The 18,561-nt window shown below is 44.8% G+C and overlaps 1 protein-coding gene and 1 long non-coding RNA gene across 7 annotated transcripts in view; both read right to left on the reverse strand.

Annotated features, from left to right (window-relative positions):
- Positions 1 to 3,050: 3,050 nt before the first annotated feature.
- On the reverse strand, positions 3,051 to 7,270 carry LOC113903008. The gene is made up of 3 exons (XR_003513981.1): positions 6,835 to 7,270; positions 5,984 to 6,101; positions 3,051 to 3,287 (listed from the first exon to the last, which is right to left on the reverse strand). It is a non-coding gene; the product is annotated as an uncharacterized LOC113903008 (long non-coding RNA).
- Positions 7,271 to 13,951: 6,681 nt separating this feature from the next.
- Positions 13,952 to 18,561, reverse strand: part of IFT52 (intraflagellar transport 52) — a 38,094-nt gene continuing 33,484 nt past the window's right edge. For 4 of the 6 annotated variants that reach the window (XM_027558497.1, XM_027558501.1, XM_027558502.1 and 1 more), the window contains 3 exons: positions 17,926 to 18,034; positions 15,925 to 16,070; positions 13,952 to 14,208 (listed from right to left, as the gene is read on the reverse strand). In XM_027558497.1, coding sequence (XP_027414298.1) covers positions 14,152 to 14,208; positions 15,925 to 16,070; positions 17,926 to 18,034 — 312 coding nt within the window. In that variant the 3' untranslated portion in view covers positions 13,952 to 14,151. The remainder of the gene's footprint in view (positions 14,209 to 15,924; positions 16,071 to 17,925; positions 18,035 to 18,561) is intronic. The other 2 variants (XM_027558498.1, XM_027558500.1) reach the window with 2 other exon arrangements.

Here is an 18,561-nt window from a genome sequence, read left to right on the forward strand (position 1 = left end):
TTTCCAACGGGTCCACTCTTCGCATGAGGTGGCCAAGTACTGGAGTTTCAGCTTTAGCATCATTCCTTCCAAAGAAATCCCAGGGCTGATCTCCTTCAGAATGGACTGGTTGGATCTCCTTGCAGTCCAAGGGACTCTCAAGAGTCTTCTCCAACACCACAGTTCAAAAGCATCAATTCTTCGGCACTCAGCTTTCTTCACAGTCCAACTCCCACATCCCTACATGACCACTGGAAAAACCATAGCCTTGACTGGACGGACCTTTGTTGGCAAAGTCATGTGTCTGCTTTTCAATATGCTATCTAGATTGGTCATAACTTTTCTTCCAAGGAATAAGCGTCTTTTAATTTCATGGCTGCAGTCACCATCTGCAGTGATTTTGGAGCCCCAGAAAATAAAGTCTGACACTGTTTCCCCATCTATTTCCCATGAAGTCATGGGACCAGATGCCATGATCTTTGTTTTCTGAATGTTGAGTTTAAAGCCAACTTTTTCACTCTCCTCTTTCACTTTCATCAAGAGGCTTTTTAGTTCCTCTTCACTTTCTGCCATAAGGGTGGTGTCATCTGCATATCTGAGGTTATTGATATTTCTCCCGGCAATCTTGATTCCAGCTTGTGCTTCTTCCAGCCCAGCGTTTCTCATGATGTACTCCGCATAGAAGTTAAATAAGCAGGCTGACAATATACAGCCTTGACATACTCCTTTTCCTATTTGGAACCAGTCTGTTGTTCCATGTCCAGTTCTAACTGTTGCTTCCTGACCTGCATACAGGTTTCTCAAGAGGCAGATCAGGTGATCTGGTATTCCCATCTCTTTCAGAATTTTCCACAGTTCATTGTGATCCACACAGTCAAAGGCTTTGGGATAGTCAATAAAGCAGAAATAGATGTTTTTCTGGAACTCTTGCTTTTTCCATGATCCAGCAGATATTGGCAATTTGATCTCTGGTTCCTCTGCCTTTTCTAAAACCAGCTTGAACATCAGAAAGTTCACGGTTCACATATTGCTGAAGCCTGGCTTGGAAAATTTTGAGCATTACTTTACTAGCGTGTGAGATGAGTGCAATTGTGTGGTAGTTTGAGCATTCTTTGGCATTGCCTTTCTTTGGGATTGGAATGAAAACTGACTTTTCCAGTCCTGTGGCCACTGCTGAGTTTTCCAAATTTGCTGGCATATTGAGTGCAGCACTTTCACAGCATCATCTTTCAGGATTTGAAATAGCACATAGTATTTAAGAGTCCAGGCTCTGAAGCCACACTGCCCAGGATTTGATTCCCAACTCTGTGTTTACTAATTATGGGATCACAGGAAAGTAGCTTCTCTGTGCCTCTGTTTTCTCATCTATAAAAGTGATATATTTTATCAGGTCTTGATATTTACCAAGAACTTAGACAGCTTTTACTATGTGCTAGCCACTGGTTTGTGCTTCCCTCAGCTCAGTTGGTAAAGAATCTGCCTGCAATGCAGGAGACCTGGGTTTGATCCCTGAGTTGGGAAGATCCCCTGGAGAAGGGAAAGGCTACCCATTCCAGTATTCTGGCCTGAAAAATTCCATGGACTCGCAGTCCATGGTGTCCCAAAGAGTTGGGCATGACTGAATGACTTTTCACTTTCACCTTCAGCCACTTTGTAAGACTCTTTGGACAGCAAGTTCAAACCAGTCAATTCTAAAGGAAATCAACTCTGAATATTCAATTGGAAGGACTGATGCTGAAGCCGAAGCTCCAATACTTTTGGCCCACTCACTGGAAAAGACCCTGATGCTGGGCAAGATTGAGGGCAGGAGGAGAAGGGGGCGACAGAGAATGAGATGGTTGAATGGCATTACCAAATCAATGGACATGAGTTTGAGGTAACTCTGGGAGATGGTGAAGGACAGGGAAGCCTGGTGTGCTGCAGTCCATGGGGTCACAAAAGTCAGATGTGACTTAGCGACTGAACAACAATGGATTTTAATTCATTTATTCCTATGAGCTAGTAATAGCAGTCTCTTCTTTTGGCAGATGGGGACAGACCCACAGGCCTCCCCCAGGTCACACTGCTAGTAAATGGCAAAGCAGGGAGCCAAACCTGGGCTGTCTAGTTCTAGAGTCTATGCTCTTAATCACTACACTGGTTATCTACTTTGTGAGGTGGTTGTAGGATTAAATACATTGATATATGTAAACCTCTGAGAACAATCCCTGGCATGTGATAAGCTCTACATTACTTATTGTATTATTATTATTATTACTCTTCAGCTGCTCTCATGCTTGTCCTTTCAGGTCTAGGAAGCTGCACTGCACACAGCACATTCTCTCACATGGCTAATTAGTCTCATTTTAGGAAAAAGATAGAACCTGGTGTTCTCGGTTAAAGTTCTTTGTCTCAAGAGAATTTAGAAAGGAAGCAAGGAGATTAGGAAAGTAAAGTGAGAATTTATTTAAGCAAGAATACTCCCTCAGAACCAGAGCAGGCAGACAGGTGGGGAGGTGCTGCCCTGATTTCTCTGGCAAGCTGGCTCTGAGGGGGATACAAATGAAAGGGTGGAAGATTCTCTGAGGAAGGAGGAGTATGGGGGTCATATTCCCGGATTTTCATCCCAGCTCCATTTTCCGAAGGGGAAGAGGGATTTTTGTCCTTATCTAACTTAGATCCAAAGAGTCATGGCGTTGGTGCGTGATGGGAACATTGTATCTGCCAACTTAATAAGGCTAATTTTATTGTAATGCGAGCTTAATGAGCAACAGGTTACACTCTGACCCAGGAGATTCCCGCCTTTAGTCACCCTTCTTTGCTTCCAGGACACACATCATTTAAAATGTGTGGTTTCCTGTCAGTCTGGAGGTTCCTGCTTTTCCTTGTCTGTCCATGGACCCCCACTGTTTACAACCTGCGCGATTTCCTGCCACTTGGTCCCTGGCCCGTTTCTCTGCACTTACCTACCTGCTGTAACACTGGCACCCTGGGCAAGGTATTTGCCCAATGCCAGAGATAGGAAGCAGCTGTCTCCAGTTGCCAGTTGACCAATACATTTACTGAATGAAAAACACATGTACAACCTAAAAGTCGAGAATCACATTTTATTCAGCAGACTTACTGAGGACTTAAGACTGGCATACAGCCTCTCAGATAGCTCCGAGGGGACTGTTCTGAAGAAGTAAGGGAGGAGCCAAGAAACTGTTCGCTTTTTGTTTTTGGCTACTCTTCGTGGCTTGTGGAATCTTATTTCTCCACCGAGGATTGAACCAGGGCCATGACAGTGAAAGTGCCAAGTTCTAACCACTGGACTGCCAAGGAATTTCCTATACAGGAGTTTTTATAAAACAAAAAATAAAAACAAGGGGTCAGAACATCAAATGATTATTGCTAATTAAAGAAAACATCTCAAGTTAATGAATTTAGCACTTTTCTATGTACAGCAAGATTCCAGGGTCTAGGTGTATTGAAATCATTCACCTGATTTGCACCTTAACTATCTAGGGCCAGTATCCTATTTTTCTCCACCCTGAATCTTCTCAGGGTACACTGTCAGGGGCAGCTGTAGTGGCTGAGGGCCACAACATCCTTTGTTTACTGAAGTGACTCGGGTGGCATTCTTTGTCTACACCAGAGCCTAAGAAGCCTGGAGTCAGTGAGCAGGGAGGTCACTCTGGTACCAGATGGAATCTGGTTATCTGAACAAGTGTGTCTTCTCCAGTTATCATCACGCCAACAGACACCCCTGGAGAGAGGACTCCGAGTGTCCTGGGTGCAGCCACAGCTGGGAGTGGTCCCTGGGCCCAGGACTGATAACATACAGATTACACTCTATCAGGAAACTTTTTCTGCACATGCCTCTTTGGACAGGGAGACTTCAGTCATTTGGTCATTTCACAATCTGCCCCACCTCAGGCTCCAGACCCAGAGCTTGCCCCTGCTTGGGAAGACAGCATCAAATCTACTTATCAAATGCTCCGGGTGCAGCATCAGGCTAGACACAAATCAAACACTGATTGATAATAAGTCAGTGATAAGTGGGCTTCCCTGGTGGCTTAGATGGTAAAGAATCTGCCTGCAGTACAGGAGACCTGGTTTGATCTCTGAGTCAGAAAGAGCCTCTGAAAATTCACTCCAGTATTCTTGCCTGGAGAATTCCATGGTTGGAGGAACCTGGCAGGCTACAGTCCACGGGGTCACAAATGGTAAGTAGGATCACAGTCCCTTTGCCAGGCGTCTCCCCTCCATCTACTATGTGTGTGCTAAATCGCCCCAGTCATGTTGGACTCTTTGCAATCCTACGGACTATCCAGGGAGCACCTCCTTATCGTCCTTGTCCTCCCACCCATACTTCCTCTGTCCATGATTTTACTGCTCTCCTAAGATCAGGGACAACCCCATATTCACATTTTTTTTGGCTGCACAGCAAAGCATGCCTGTGAGATCTTAGTTCCCGGACCAGGGATCAAATGTGCACCCTCTGCAGCGGAAGCTCAGTCTTAACCACTGGCCACTGGGGAAGTTCCTGCATTCACTTTTTTAGCTTTGGAGGTTGACCACGTTTGGCTCTTGGCAGGTACTCACATTAGGGCTTTTACACATTCTTAACTGAATGAATGAATGAAATATTAAAGCTAACATTTGGGCTGGAGAGTTGTTAGGAAGGCACAGAAGAGAATTGGGAGAACTTGGAATGTTAGAGTTTGAATTGTCTTATAAGGACCATCAAAAGAGATTTCGAAACAAAGTATGTTTTCCCGATACTTCTGCTCATGGAATTCCCTGACCGTGTCCAGTGGATAGGACTCTGTGCTCTCAAGGCCAAGGATCAGTGTTCAATCCCTGGTCAGGAAGGTAAGATCTCGAAAGCCTTGCGGTATGGCTAAAAAAGACAAAAATACTTCTGCCTCACCCCCAAGGGTATCACTGTAGATCACAGCAGCAGGTGGCCAGAGGCATGAGAGGTCCGGGACCAGCACTGGAAATGGGAGACTTTCCCATTTCAAGGCAGGGAAGCAATTCAATTATCTGATTCAACAAACCAGACTTCAACAGTGAAATTTCCCCATCCACTTTTCAAATTATTGAGATTTTATGGATAACTATTTGCAAAGCATCTATATTTGAGTTCTAGCAAAGGACTGGCAAAATATTCAGGTCAGAAAATAATAGCTAGATTTTACTGGGGAAGACACCATGGGCCAGGCAACATAGTAAAGGCTTTGCATCCATTTTGCATTTAATACTCATCACTATGAGAAGCAGGTGTCAATCAACAGGTCCCCATTTTAAAGATGAGGAAATTGAGGCACACAGATGTTAAGCTGCCATGATCACACAGCTTGATGCAGATAACTTGAAGCAAAGCACCCATACTTTGAAATGCAAATTTGAAGACTAGAGTTTGTGAAAACATGCCAAAACGATTGGGCTAGGCTACACCAGGGGCTAGTCATCTGGAGACAATCCAACCATCCATCTTCTCCAGAAGCTCACCAGCTGACAGAGGAGACAATGAGTAAACAAAAAATTAGATTTCTAAGGGTGAAAATAAAGGCAAAGGCTGTGGGTACCAAACGAACATGTCACTGAAGACTCTTCAAAGTTGGGTGATTTAGAAATTTGCAAGGCGGTCTGCAGGAACAGCCAGTGCATGTTAGGGACAGAACTATTAGGAAGTACTCAGGGACTGACCAGAGTTGAAGATATTTTTGACTCTTCTCTCACATCACTTATCTGATCTACCTGCAAATCCTATTGGCTTTCCCCTCCAACTTCACCTTCAAAATATATGAAGTGGCAAAGCACATGAAAGGATGCTCAATACTATTTCATTAGGGAAATGCAAATTAAAACTACAATGAGATTTACACACCTATTAGAATCCCTGACTGAGAAGACTAATCACGTCAAATGTTGATGAAAATGGGGAGTCATCAGACATCTCAAATACTGTTGGTGGAACATGAAATTGTACAATCACTTTAGAAACAGCTCAGCAGTTTCTTAAAAATATACACACCTGTTAATGCCATATGGAGCCAAGAAAAGTGAACGCACATGTCCACACAGAGCCTTTCACATAGTTTTATTTGTAAGAGCCCAAACTGGAGGCAACCTCAATGTCCACCAACAGGTAACTGGGAAAACAAATTACAGATATAAAACAAATATATCCACTCTGACAATAAAAAGGGATTACTTCTTCAATATCAATCTCAAAATAATTATGCTGAAAGAAGACAAAGGGTACAGACTGTCTGATTCCATTTACGCACAACTCTAGAAACTGCAAACCAATCAGCAGTAAGAGAACCAATCTAACGTGACAACGGTTGTAGAAAAGGGGTAACAAAGGGACACGAGTAGTTTTGGAGGAGTGATGGATATGTTCCTTCAGCGTGACTCTAGAGGTCCCTCTTCAATCACTGGGAGAAGTGTGGGGTCACTACCACAGAACACAGCAATCAATCCTGCCTGGGTTTGTCCAGGTTCATGCCAGCCCTAGCTGTGTCATTTATGCAACTGCAAAGGGTGAGAATTTGTTATTTTTAAAAAACTTTTTGTATTGGGGTATAGCTGATCAGCAAACAATGTTGGGGCAGTTTCAGGTGAACAGCTAATGGACTCAGCCACACACATGCATGCATCCATTCTCCCCCAAACTCCCCTCCCATTCAAGGTGCTACATAACATTAAGCAGAGTTCCCAGTGCTATACAGTAGGTCCAAACGGTGACAATTTGGTCTCTTAGAAACCATTTACTGCAAATCTCTCGCATGCCTGATGAGGAGGATGAGACTGAGACGAGTGCCAGGACCTGGGCTGCTTTTATACACACACGAAGTCCAGCCCACACCTCTGATCTCTTACCCTGTGCCTTCTGGGGCATCAGCTTTCGCAAACACTTAGTTCTTCCTTTTGTAACGTGGCCACTTGCAGTTCAGCAATCAAGCAGGAAGAAGTCACCGACTACGGAGCTAGAGCACACAGTCAGGGAGGGAAGGGACGACGAACACCAAGGCCTAGTCCAGAGGCACCGGCTAGCCCTGCCAGGATCCGGGGCCGCACTGGGAGGCAACATCGCTCTTCTCTGTGAAGACAGGGAAAATCAGGCCTTGGAGTCCACCTGGCAGTCCCTGGCGTCCCCGAGTGACAGGGAATTAGAAACGTGACCAGTTTTGAAGCGCCCCACCTAGTAAACAAAGGCGGAAGGCGGCAGGCAGGGTAAACCTCGCAGCCGGCGCCTGAGTCTCAGCCCGCCGGCTTTCAGGGACGCGCCCCAGATACGGCGCCGCGCGAGGCAGGGCGGGAGTCGCGCCGCTTGACGTCACTAAAGGGCGCGGGCGCTCAGGGGCCGCTTGGAGTCTGGCTGCTGGGTTGTGGGTCTTCACCGTCTTTTCTCGGCTTTCCGTTGTCGCCCGCCGATCCCTCCGGTCCTGCCCCTTCCAGAGCCGTGCTCGCTGAGAGCCTGCTGTTTCAGATCGTGGGAGGACGATGACAGAAATGCTCAGGAGGGAGCGGGAGCAAGGCAGGTACATCGCCGGCCCCCGACGCCGTGGCGGTCACGACCGAGAGCCCGGTTGATCCCCTTCTGTGGCTCAGCAAGCAGCCCTGAACGAGCCCCTAACGCTGCAGATTTCCTTCGTGTTGTTTGTCACCGTTTGCCACGTAAGAGATTAATTTCTTTCACCGTTTACATTGTGAGCTACAGGAGCACAGCCTTAGGATGAAAACTTAGTAGGCTTCAGTTCAGTTCAGTTCAGTTCAGTCGCTCAGTCGTGTCCGACTCTGCGATCCCATGAATAGCAGCACGCCAGGCCCCCCTGTCCATCACCAACTCCCGGAGTTCACTCAAACTCACGTCCATCGAGTCGGTGATGCCATCCAGCCATCTCATCCTCTGTCGTCCCCTTCTCCTCCTGTCCCCAATCCCTCCCAGCATCAGGGTCTTTTCCAGTGAGTCAACTCTTCGCATGAGGTGGCCAAAGTATTGGATTTTCGGCTTCAGCATCAGTCCTTCCAATGAACACCCAGGACTGATTTCCCTTAGGATGGACAGGTTGGATCTCCTTGCAGTCCAAGGGACTCTCAAGAGTCTTCTCCAACACCACAGTTCAAAAGCATCAATTCTTCGGCGCTCAGCCTTCTTCACAGTCCAACTCTCACATCCCTACATGACCACTGGAAAAACCATAGCCTTGACTAGACGGACCTTTGTTGGCAAAGTAATATCTCTGCTTTTTAATATGCTATCTAGGTTGCTCATAACTTTCCTTCCAAGGAGTAAGCATCTTTTAATTTCATGGCTGCAATCACCATCTGCAGTGATTTTGGAGCCCCCCAAAATAAAGTCTGACACTGTTTCCACTGTTTCCCTATCTATTTCCCATGAAGTGATGGGACGAGATACCATGATCTTCGTTTTCTGAATGTTGAGCTTTAAGCCAACTTTTTCACTCCCCTCTTTCACTTTCATCAAGAGGCTTTTTAGTTTCTCTTCACTTTCTGCCGTAAGGGTGGTGTCATCTGCATGTTAAAATTTGGTATGAGCAAGATTTATTATTCTTTTTAAAGTGTATATATTTCTTCCTGTCTCTTGAAGGCAGCGGAAGAAATTAATAGCCTTGGTTGCAGAAAGGGGAACTGAATGGCTGAAGAGGTTGAAACTCTCTCCAATATCCTTCAGTTTCATTGAGGCATAAGTAGTGTACTAGGACTTTTTACAGAAGAGTTTGAAAAGCTGTCTTACTTGATTTTATAAGTAAACAGTAACTTAGCAAAAGCCACATAGTAGATCTGTGATCTGTCATAAGATAGCACAGATTTTAATTTTCCGCCTTGCTCTTTGGGAGGGAGAGAACTTTTGTCACCCATGGGTAACTCTTTCTATGTTAACTCCTTCAGAGATGTATTTGAGTTCACTAAATAAAATCTCCAACAATTTTTTGTTGTTGTTGCTATTACCTACCAGGCCAAGTTCTATCACTTTTTTGTGGTTGCTTTGTTGTTTTGTTTTTTTAAGTGTGAAATTGAAACAACATTTATTCAAGTTAACTTTTTCATCTCAAGCGCCTTATGTGCCAGAAAAAAGTTTGTGTACATAGGTGAACAGCAATGGGGATAAAGGGCTCATGTTTGCTAGGTCGTATAGTAGCCTCTTGAGAAACCTATATGAAGGTCAGGAAGCAACAGTTAGAACTGCACATGGAACAACAGACTGGTTCCAAATAGGAAAAGGAGTTCGTCAAGGCTGTATATTGTCACCCTGCTTATTTAACTTCTATGCAGAGTACATCATGAGAAACACTGGGCTGGAAGAAGCACAAGCTGGAATCAAGATTGCCCTGAGAAATACCAATAACCTCAGATATGCAGATGACACCCTTATAGCAGAAAGTGAAGAGGAACTAAAAAGCCTCTTGATGAAAGTGAAAGAGGAGAGTGAAAAAGTTGGCTTAAAGCTCAACATTCAGAAAACAAAGATCATGGCATCCGGTCCCATCACTTCACGGGAAATAGATGGGGAAACAGTGGAAACAGTGTCAGACTTTATTTTTGGGGGGCTCCCAAATCACTGCAGATGGTGACTGCAGCCATGAAATTAAGACGCTTACTCCTTGGAAGGAAAGTTATGACCAACCTAGATAGCATATTCAAAAGCAGAGACATTACTTTGCCAACAAAGGTCCATCCAGTCAAGGCTATGGTTTTTCCAGTAGTCATGTATGGATGTGAGAGTTGGACTGTGAAGAAGGCTGAGCGCCGAAGAATTGATGCTTTTGAACTGTGGTGTTGGAGAAGACTCTTGAGAGTCCCTTGGACTGCAAGGAGATCCAACCAGTCCATCCTAAAGGAGATCAGTCCTGGGTGTTCATTGGAAGGACTGATGTTGAAGCCGAAACTCCAATCCTTTGGCCACCTCATGCTAAGAGCTGACTCATTGAAAAAGACCCTGATGCTGGGAGGGATTGGGGGCAGGAGGAGAAGGGGACGATAGAAGATGAGATGGCTGGATGGCATCACCGACTCGATGGACATGAGTTTGGGTAAACTCCGGGAGTTGGTGATGGACAAGGAGGCTTGGTGTGCTGTGATTCATGGGGTCGCAAAGAGTCGGACGTAACTGAACTGAACTGCACTGATGGTAGTTTTATTCCTAGTTTTTAAATATATCTCCATACTGTTTTCCACAGTGGCTGTAACAGTTTGCATTCACACCAACAGTGCAAGGGCGTTCCCTTTTCTCCACATCCTTTCCAGCATTTGTAGATTTTTTTGATGGTGGCCTTTCTAATTGCTGTGAAGATGATACCTCATTATAGCTTTGATTTGCATTTTCTCTAATGATGAGCATGTTGAGCCTCTTTTCATGTGTTTAAGAGCTCATGTTTCAGTTTAAAAACACCCCTACTCATACTCATTCTCTTAACCAGTTGATTAAATTTAATTTCATTAATAGGGGACCTGACATCATACATAGCATCACCTGTGAAACAGTCTCACCAAAAAAGTTTCGTTCAAAGCTAGCCTCTGTGCCTAACTTTCAGCTTGCAGGAAATAAAGGAGATAAAGGGACAATAGACATCATGGTGAAACCATCAGATTTCTAGAATGTATGACACCTAGTTTAGTCTTTTCAAAAATCCAATGTGGGGGCAACCCTGGTGGTCCAGTGCTTAAGACTCTGCACTTACTGGTTGGGGAATTTCCGTATGCTGAGAGGCATGACAAAAAAAAAAAAGAAAAAACAATGTCACTTAAAAAAGGGAAAGAGGAACACGAAGAGGTAAGGAAAGATTTTAAGAGACTAGAGACAATGAAATCCAATATGTGAAATTTGACTGGATCCTAGCTTGAAAAGATATAAAACACATTTGAATAAGTATTAAATACTCAGTTCAGTCAGTTCAGTTCAGTCACTCAGTTGTGTCTGAATCCTTGTGACCCCATGGACTGCAGCATGCCAGGCCTCCCTGTCCATCACCAACTCCTGGAGTTTACTCAAACTCATGTCCATTGTGTCAGTGATGCCATCCAGCCATCTTATCCTCTGTCATCCCTTTTTCTCCTGCCTTCAATCTTTCCCAGCATCAGGGTCTTTCCAAATGAGTCAGTTGTTCATTTCAGGTGGCCAAAGTATTGGTTTCAGCTTCAGCATCAGTTCTTCCAATGAATATTCAGGACTGATTTCCTTTAGATGGACTGGTTGTATCTTCATCTGAGTAAGTATTACATACTAGATATGATAATGGTATACTGTAGTTACACAGTGATGTATATTAAGGAGTAAAGTGTTAGAAAGACTGAAACTTAATTTCAGATGTTCAGTAAGAAAAATTATACACATACATTTAGTATATATGGCAATATGTTCACTTTAGAAAAGTAGGTTCATTGTACTTCTCTTTGCAGTTTTCTGTTCCAAATTTTTCGTAAGAAGTTGGGGGAAAGCATACATTATTGCCATAAGTCATCCATAGATTAAGGGGAAAAGCCAGCTCATGGCAAGACAGGCCGTGCCCCGTCCAAGGAAACTTCTTGAGTCAGGAGTGTGATGGGAGAAGCTCCAGGTTAGCAGGCAGGCAGGTAGTCACTGCTCCTCTGCCCCTTGGTCTACAAGGCCCCTGTGTCTCTGCTGGAAAGTGAACTTGGATATGATCCAAAAAGTTCCTTCTAAAACTGTAGATATGAGCATATAGGTACAAAGCAGTGGTTACCAGAGAGAAAGGGCCTGGGGGCAGCGGGGGAAACCCTGTAGGAAATACAGAAGAAGAAATGTACACACGAAACTTACAAACCAAGGTTACCTCAAAAATAAAATTGTCGTTATCTATTGCTGCATAATAAACCACTCCAAATCAGTGGCTTAAGCTGCTCTTTTATAACGTTTATAGATTGTGTGGGTCAGGAATTCAGAAAGGTCAGAGCAGGGACAGTTTGCTGCACAGCATCTGGGACTTCAGCAAGGACAACTAGAAGGCTCGGGTGACTTGAGGTCAAGGGCAGGAAGCATTTGGAGGCCTCTTCACTCACGAGTTTAGCAGGCGATGCTCATACGGGCTGGCTGTTGGCCAGAACATCTATTCGAGGCCTATCCACATAGCCATCCAGGTAACCGCATGCTTCTTGCATGGAGGCTTGTGGCTCTAAAGATGAGTGTCCCAAGAGAACCAGGCAGAAGCTGCATAGCCTTTTATGACCTAGCCTCAGAACTCACAGTGTCACTTCCATAGTGCCAGATTCAGAGGCATGGATCACAGACCTCACCTCTCAGTGGCAGGAGCACCAGACCCAGAGTGTAAGAGCACATGGGTTGGGAGGTAATTTTTGAGCACATTTTTGGAATTCCAAATATATTTCCACAATACTCTATGCTGTTCCCTAGCTGCTTGTCCCCAGCAGGCTCCCAGATTCTGCCCTTTCATCAAAGTGGTCTCCCCCGTCCCCAACACAGTGCTCTGGCTGGGTCACTCGAGGAGGCCCTGCACAAGGGCTTGAGTGTGTGAGAGAATGGAAGCCTACAAACACAGCTTTAACATGAATAAATAAGTCTTGAAATTCAGGATGTGACTTGAGTCTCATCCCAAGGTTTTAAATTAAAAATAAAGTTCATTCCTTGACAGTGTATTCTGGCTTCAATGATCAACTCCATGTGAAAAAACTAAGGTACTGGACATCTTTTCTAAGCCTCATTTAGGGACTTCTAGCTATTGACTCGGAGAAGGGAATGGCACCCCACTCCAGTACTCTTGCCTGCAAAATCCCATGGACGGAGGAGCCTGGTAGGCTGCAGTCCATGGGGTCACTAAGAGTCAGACATGACTGAGTGACTTCATTTTCACTTTTCACTTTGATGCATTGGAGAAGGAAATGGCAACCTACTCCAGTGTTCTTGCCTGGAGAATCCCAGGGACGGGGGAGCCTGGTAGCAGAGAGTCGGACATGACTGAAGTGACAGCAGCAGCAGCAGCTATTGACTGGTTATTTATCACTTCCATGAATTACCATTGTCTCAGCCGGTTCTTACACTCCAAACAAGCTCACCCTTTAGAATCCCCATCTTCCATTAGCTTCACCACTGTTCCAGGCAGTGACACTCAAAATGTTGCCAACCTGACCTTCAACACCTGGACCAAATCTATTTCAGAATGCCAGTTTTCTTACAACAGCATCTTAGGAATCTTTTTTTTTTTTTTTGGTTGTACCACAAAGGCCTGTGATCTTAGCTTACTGGATTAGGCCTAGGGATCTTAGCTTACTGACCAGGGATCAAAGCTGTGCCTCCTGCATTGGAAGTGCCGAGTCTTTTTAATCACTGGTCGGCCAGGGAAGTCCCTACAACAGCATCTTAAATCTCTGCCCTTGTTATTTCCTCCTGGAGTTATATGACGCCCCCTAAGGGGCTTCCTTGCACGCTTCCTACCTTTACAGAACTCACCAGCTAAGCTACTCCCACTGAACCACATCCCTTACATACATGGTTGTGGATCTGCAATCTTTGTCTTTCAGGCTTTCCCTAAAGCTGGTTCCTAGTGTACCCAGCACATTGTGCATTTCTGTATTGACTGTCATGCTCAAGCAAGTACAATCTCTCCCATTGTCCGTGGGACAGATGATCACCTTTTGTCCTACAGTCTAACCTAAAATGATAAAACTGAGTGGTTCAGGAGCTCAAAGGAAGGGGACAAACTGTGGGCTAAGACAACAGCCTCCAAATGGTTGAGCCTGTGGGCAGCTGGGAGGTGAAGGAGTGAGTCATCCATGTAAGGAAGATACCTACCAACTCTTTTACCTTCCACTAGTGCCCCCTGGGAGGCCTATTCATAGGTATAGTGGGGCACACAGACTGTGGGTTAAGTTTATTTTCTATCCTTTTGAACTAGAAAAGCTGTACAGTACTCATAGGTTTGAGAATTATTTATGCTTTTGATAAAAGAAAATCACATCTAGAACTGGAAAGGAAAGATTTCAATGAAAGACTGATGCATCAATTATCAAAGTACAGACTCAAACATTTAATTTAAAAAATGGAACATATCTTACATAAGAAATGTTGTCCCTCTCTGGGAACTACAGAAGATGCACAGATCTTCCCACAGGTCAGAGAGGAAGGACTGTATAGACAGTTTTCATAAAAAACAGGGATAATTCAAAAAGTTTACAAAAAATCGGGAGGCAGAAAATGCTTCAAGAGGCTTGGTCCTCAGAAGCTGTTCTGGAATGCCGTGTGTCAATGTCATGTTCCTGGAGGAGGGAACAAGACAGAATGTTAGTATTTCAGTTCAAAACCTAAAATGTGAACTCTTTGATGAGCGGTTCTGATTGGGACACGGGTAATCTCTGGCTTTAAGGCTACATCCAGGCCAGGGATCAAGCTTTCATGACCAGATAGGGCTCTGACCACAACCCACTACCCACCATGAGTGGGGAGCAAATACAGTTGAAGGTACTGATGGAAACACCACACCAGACTTCTTACCTTGGCCCTGGGGGCCTGACCCTGCCTTGCCACCAGCGTAAGTACTGCTGGGAATTTACTTGCCTCGCCCCTGCCCCACATGTCAGTGCTGAGCAGGTTTTCAACACCTTGCCTCTGAGGTGCCTTCCCGGCACTTATCTGAAGAGCACTGTAAATGCCCATATATTCCTGCCTTGCCCACTGCATGGAGCTCAGACAGCAAGGACTGCATTCACTGCCACAACCCTGACGTCTAGCGCCATGCTAGCACACCTGAGGCCTGCAGTATGAATACCAGCACTGCCAGTGCCCACCAGCAGTGGCTCAGATCCTAATCAGTCTTTCTATTCAGCATTAGAATCTGCGTGTGTGTGAAAAACAGACTCTCTTCTACTGTTTTATAGCCCTCTCCCCCCATCCCACTGCTGTATCATGAATGTCTTCCCAAGTGCTTGAACATCCTTCTAAACATTCTTAATCTTATGCATGCACCCTAGGTACTTAACTAGTTCCCTACTGATGGTTTTCTTCTATGAAAACAATGCTTCGCTGAGCGTTCTGACTGGTAAATCTACATATATTCAGAATTGTATTATTTTTTTATTTTTTGGCTGTGTGGTGTGGTACTTGGGATGTTAGTTCCCCGACCAGGGATTGAACCTGTGCCCCCTGCAGTGGAAGTGTGGAGTCTTAACCACTGAACTGCCAGCGAAGTCCCAGGATTGTATTATTAAGACAAATTCTGAGGATTAAAATTGCTGGGTCAGAGGTATCCATGTATTTCAAGGCTTCTGAATATCCTAAAAAATATGTCCATAAAAATGGAACCAGCTTATTCTCCAATCAGTAGTATATAAATGAATATCCATTTACCAGCAGTGGTTGGGCATTTAATTTTAGAAATCCTGTCCGGGGACAGATAAGATGAAGGCCTGGCATAATAAATGTTAAGTCCTTAGTCCAGGGCAAGATGGTTTCTGTCCTCACACCCTGCTGCTCTGTCCTTGGCTAAGTTCTCGTCTGCCACACAGGCATCACTGCTGTTCCTCAAACGAGCCAAGCAGAGTCCCGCCTTAGGGACTCTGCACAGGTCTTCTCTCTGCCCGGGACACTCATCTCCCAGCTATCTCCATGGCCAGCCCCTGGACACCTTCAAGTCCTGGCTCCCATGCCAGCTCTGCAGTGTGTGTGGCCCACCCTGACCACCCCTGAATCTTGCCACGTTCAGTACACTGACCCCTCTGAGCCTGCTCTGGTTTATACCACGTTTCATCTCCTGGCATCCCGTGTGGTTTAATACTTAAGATACTGTGTTGTCTGTCTACTGTCAGTCTCCTCCAGCTAGAATACACATCCCATAAGCGCAGGGACCGTCACCTGTGTGTCCACCTAGTAGACAGTGAAATACCGACAGAATGAATGAATGGTACAGACCATGGGAAGTCTAGTTTGTGGATGATATCCCCACTTGACCACTTGAGTGGGCCTTCTGGGCTCTGTACCTGGTTCAACTTCTTGAACTCCACCACTTGGAAGAAGATGTGCTCAAGGATATGTTTGGCATCTTGCCGGTCCTTTGGGAGTTTATTGGTGACTCCAAGGATGTCACCACACTTCCTGACATAGAATTCCAGGTCTTCTTCAGTACCTGAGCACAGTTGCAGTGGTTAGATTCATCCTTGATTCTGCCCTGCCCCAAGTACAGACTTATTGTGGTCTGGGTATCCCTGTAGGGTTCCTACATCTCTCAAGATCACTCACCTCTCCCTTGGGTAATGTGACCAAAGGACTCAAACAGTGATAGACTGTAGAGATCTCTGATGTGCTGTTTTTGTAAATTAGTAGGCCAGAAGTGTGACACTCCTAGACAGAATAAAGCTGCACTGGTTCTGGCTCACTATTCCCAGATCTGGCATTCCTACATTACAAAGAGGAGGAGCAGCCAGCAGGAAATGAAATTACCATCCTCTGAATGCCGCAGGGACCATTATGAGAAGGACATATGGGTATTTTAAAGAGCATTTATTATAGCAATGTTATAGAAAAGGAATGAAAGAAAAAATCACCCATAATTCTCTGAAACGATTTCTGGCTGTATATCAAGAATGGACAGTCATTACTGCCCTTGTTATACTAGACTGTAACTTCTTTTCTTTTTCCCCTCTGACTTGCATTTTTAAAGCTATGGTATAAATGATATCTCACTCTAACCCTCACCAATATTATCTAGGATAAATAATGCTATGTATGCCTGCATATCTACATGTGTAAAAAAAATCCCTCCATGTGTAAGGATCAGACTACAATAGTTCTCTAAGTTGTCTTTATCATTTAATGGTGTAACATCATCTTTCAACAGTTTGGTCCATACTGTTTTAACCAGTCTTCCTCCTGATAGGCTGTTAGACTGTTGTCAATTTTCTGAATGATACAGTTAATAGCTCTATAGCTGTACCTTTTTTTTCGCATTTCTACAAGAAATTCTGGAAGATAGACTGCTAGAATCAGAAATGCTGCGTCAAAGCATCTAATCCTTCACAGGTCTGTTATTCCTACAGGGTACTTACTGGGTCTTACTAATATCTGATTGCCCAGCACCTGCCACAATATCTGGACTGGAACAGAAATGCAATGTCTGACATTTAACTATGTTCATTTTTGCATACTCCTTTCTGGTCTCTGAGCATATATAGATGTTTGCATAGTTGAGATCCTACCACAAGTACAGTTTTATATTTTGCTTTCTTCATTTAGGAATCTCCAATTCACTCAGTGTCACCCCCCGGGCTTTGTAAAGCTCTTTTATAATGAGTATGTTTTATCCCACTGACTGAATATGGCACAGTTTACTACCATTCCCCTATGACTGAACACTAAGGCTATTCCCAACTGTATTTTATTTATTAAATAAATAATGTAGTAGTCTCATCTGTATACCTTCATTTGTCTCCCTAGGTTAGATTCCCAGGAGTGGGGTCACTGCCTCAAAATGGACGGTTACTTTTATGTCTCTGAGCACACGTGTGCAGGCCCACGTGCTGTGCTGGAGGCAGGGCACGTCAGGAGGAGCCCAGGGCTGAGAGTCGGGAGCACCACTCACCGAGCAGCTGTGTAGCCCGGGGCCTTTCCTCACGCATGGGTCAGGGTGGGCGCACTGGACTCTCCAGGACCCCTTCCAATCTGAAGCCTCTGTAATTGGCCCTAACCGAATCTTCTTATTCAAGTGCTCCTATGACCACTGGCCTAGATTTGCTATGCGGTAGCCAAGGTCAGGATTCATCCTGGGGTCACTCAACAGGTCAGAGATAAAGACGCGCAGGAATTAAAGCTGAGCTCTTACAGTCAACATCATTTACATGAAATAAACAAAACTGTCATTTTAAATACTCCCATTCCTATTTTCTTCTCCCTAAACAAACTGTAAACTTTCTCTCATGGCAAATCTCAGAAATTCACAATTTAGTAAAACTCAGAAAAGAAAAAAAAATGTTGACCAAACTCACACTTATTGGTAATCTGAGCAAGCCGGGCCTTCTCAGAGGAGAACGTCTCATCTAAGTCAAATAGCTCCAGCGGAGGAGGTGGTAATTCCCTGAAACTAGGAGGGAAAACCTAAAAGGCAATGAGGTCTTTTATGAAAGAGCGTATCCAGAGCCATAACTGACCGGAAGGAGACAGGAGGAAAACAAGAGGATGAGACGCCCAGCGCCTGTCGCCCCTCCGCCTGTGAGGCCATAGGAAGCACGATGGCGGCCCACTGGAAGCAACCCAGCAGAGCCAGCTCCAACCGCACCACCGAACTGACCAAGCTGGGGTCCCAGCGCCCATTAACTTGTTCAAAGACACAAAGCTTGGCGCTTCTCAGGCTTTTATTTGTGTTGACCTTTTGACTTTCTCATCTAACCGTGACAGAAATTGGGGGAACGGATGTAGATTAATATAGAAAGTGCTGAACTTACAGCCAGAAATCACAGGTGTGAACCAGTAGTGTGCTGCTAAATGCTGAGCTATCATTTAAAACAAGAGGCCTGATCTGTAGCACTTGTCATTTTCTGTTCTATAAACACCTCCACCATGGCCGATTTTCAAGCTACCAAGCTGTAGCCAGTTAACTGCCTTGTAACATTCCAGAAGGTAGG

Source organism: Bos indicus x Bos taurus, chromosome 13, assembly GCF_003369695.1.
Source record: "Bos indicus x Bos taurus breed Angus x Brahman F1 hybrid chromosome 13, Bos_hybrid_MaternalHap_v2.0, whole genome shotgun sequence".
NCBI classification, from domain to species: domain Eukaryota; kingdom Metazoa; phylum Chordata; class Mammalia; order Artiodactyla; family Bovidae; genus Bos; species Bos indicus x Bos taurus.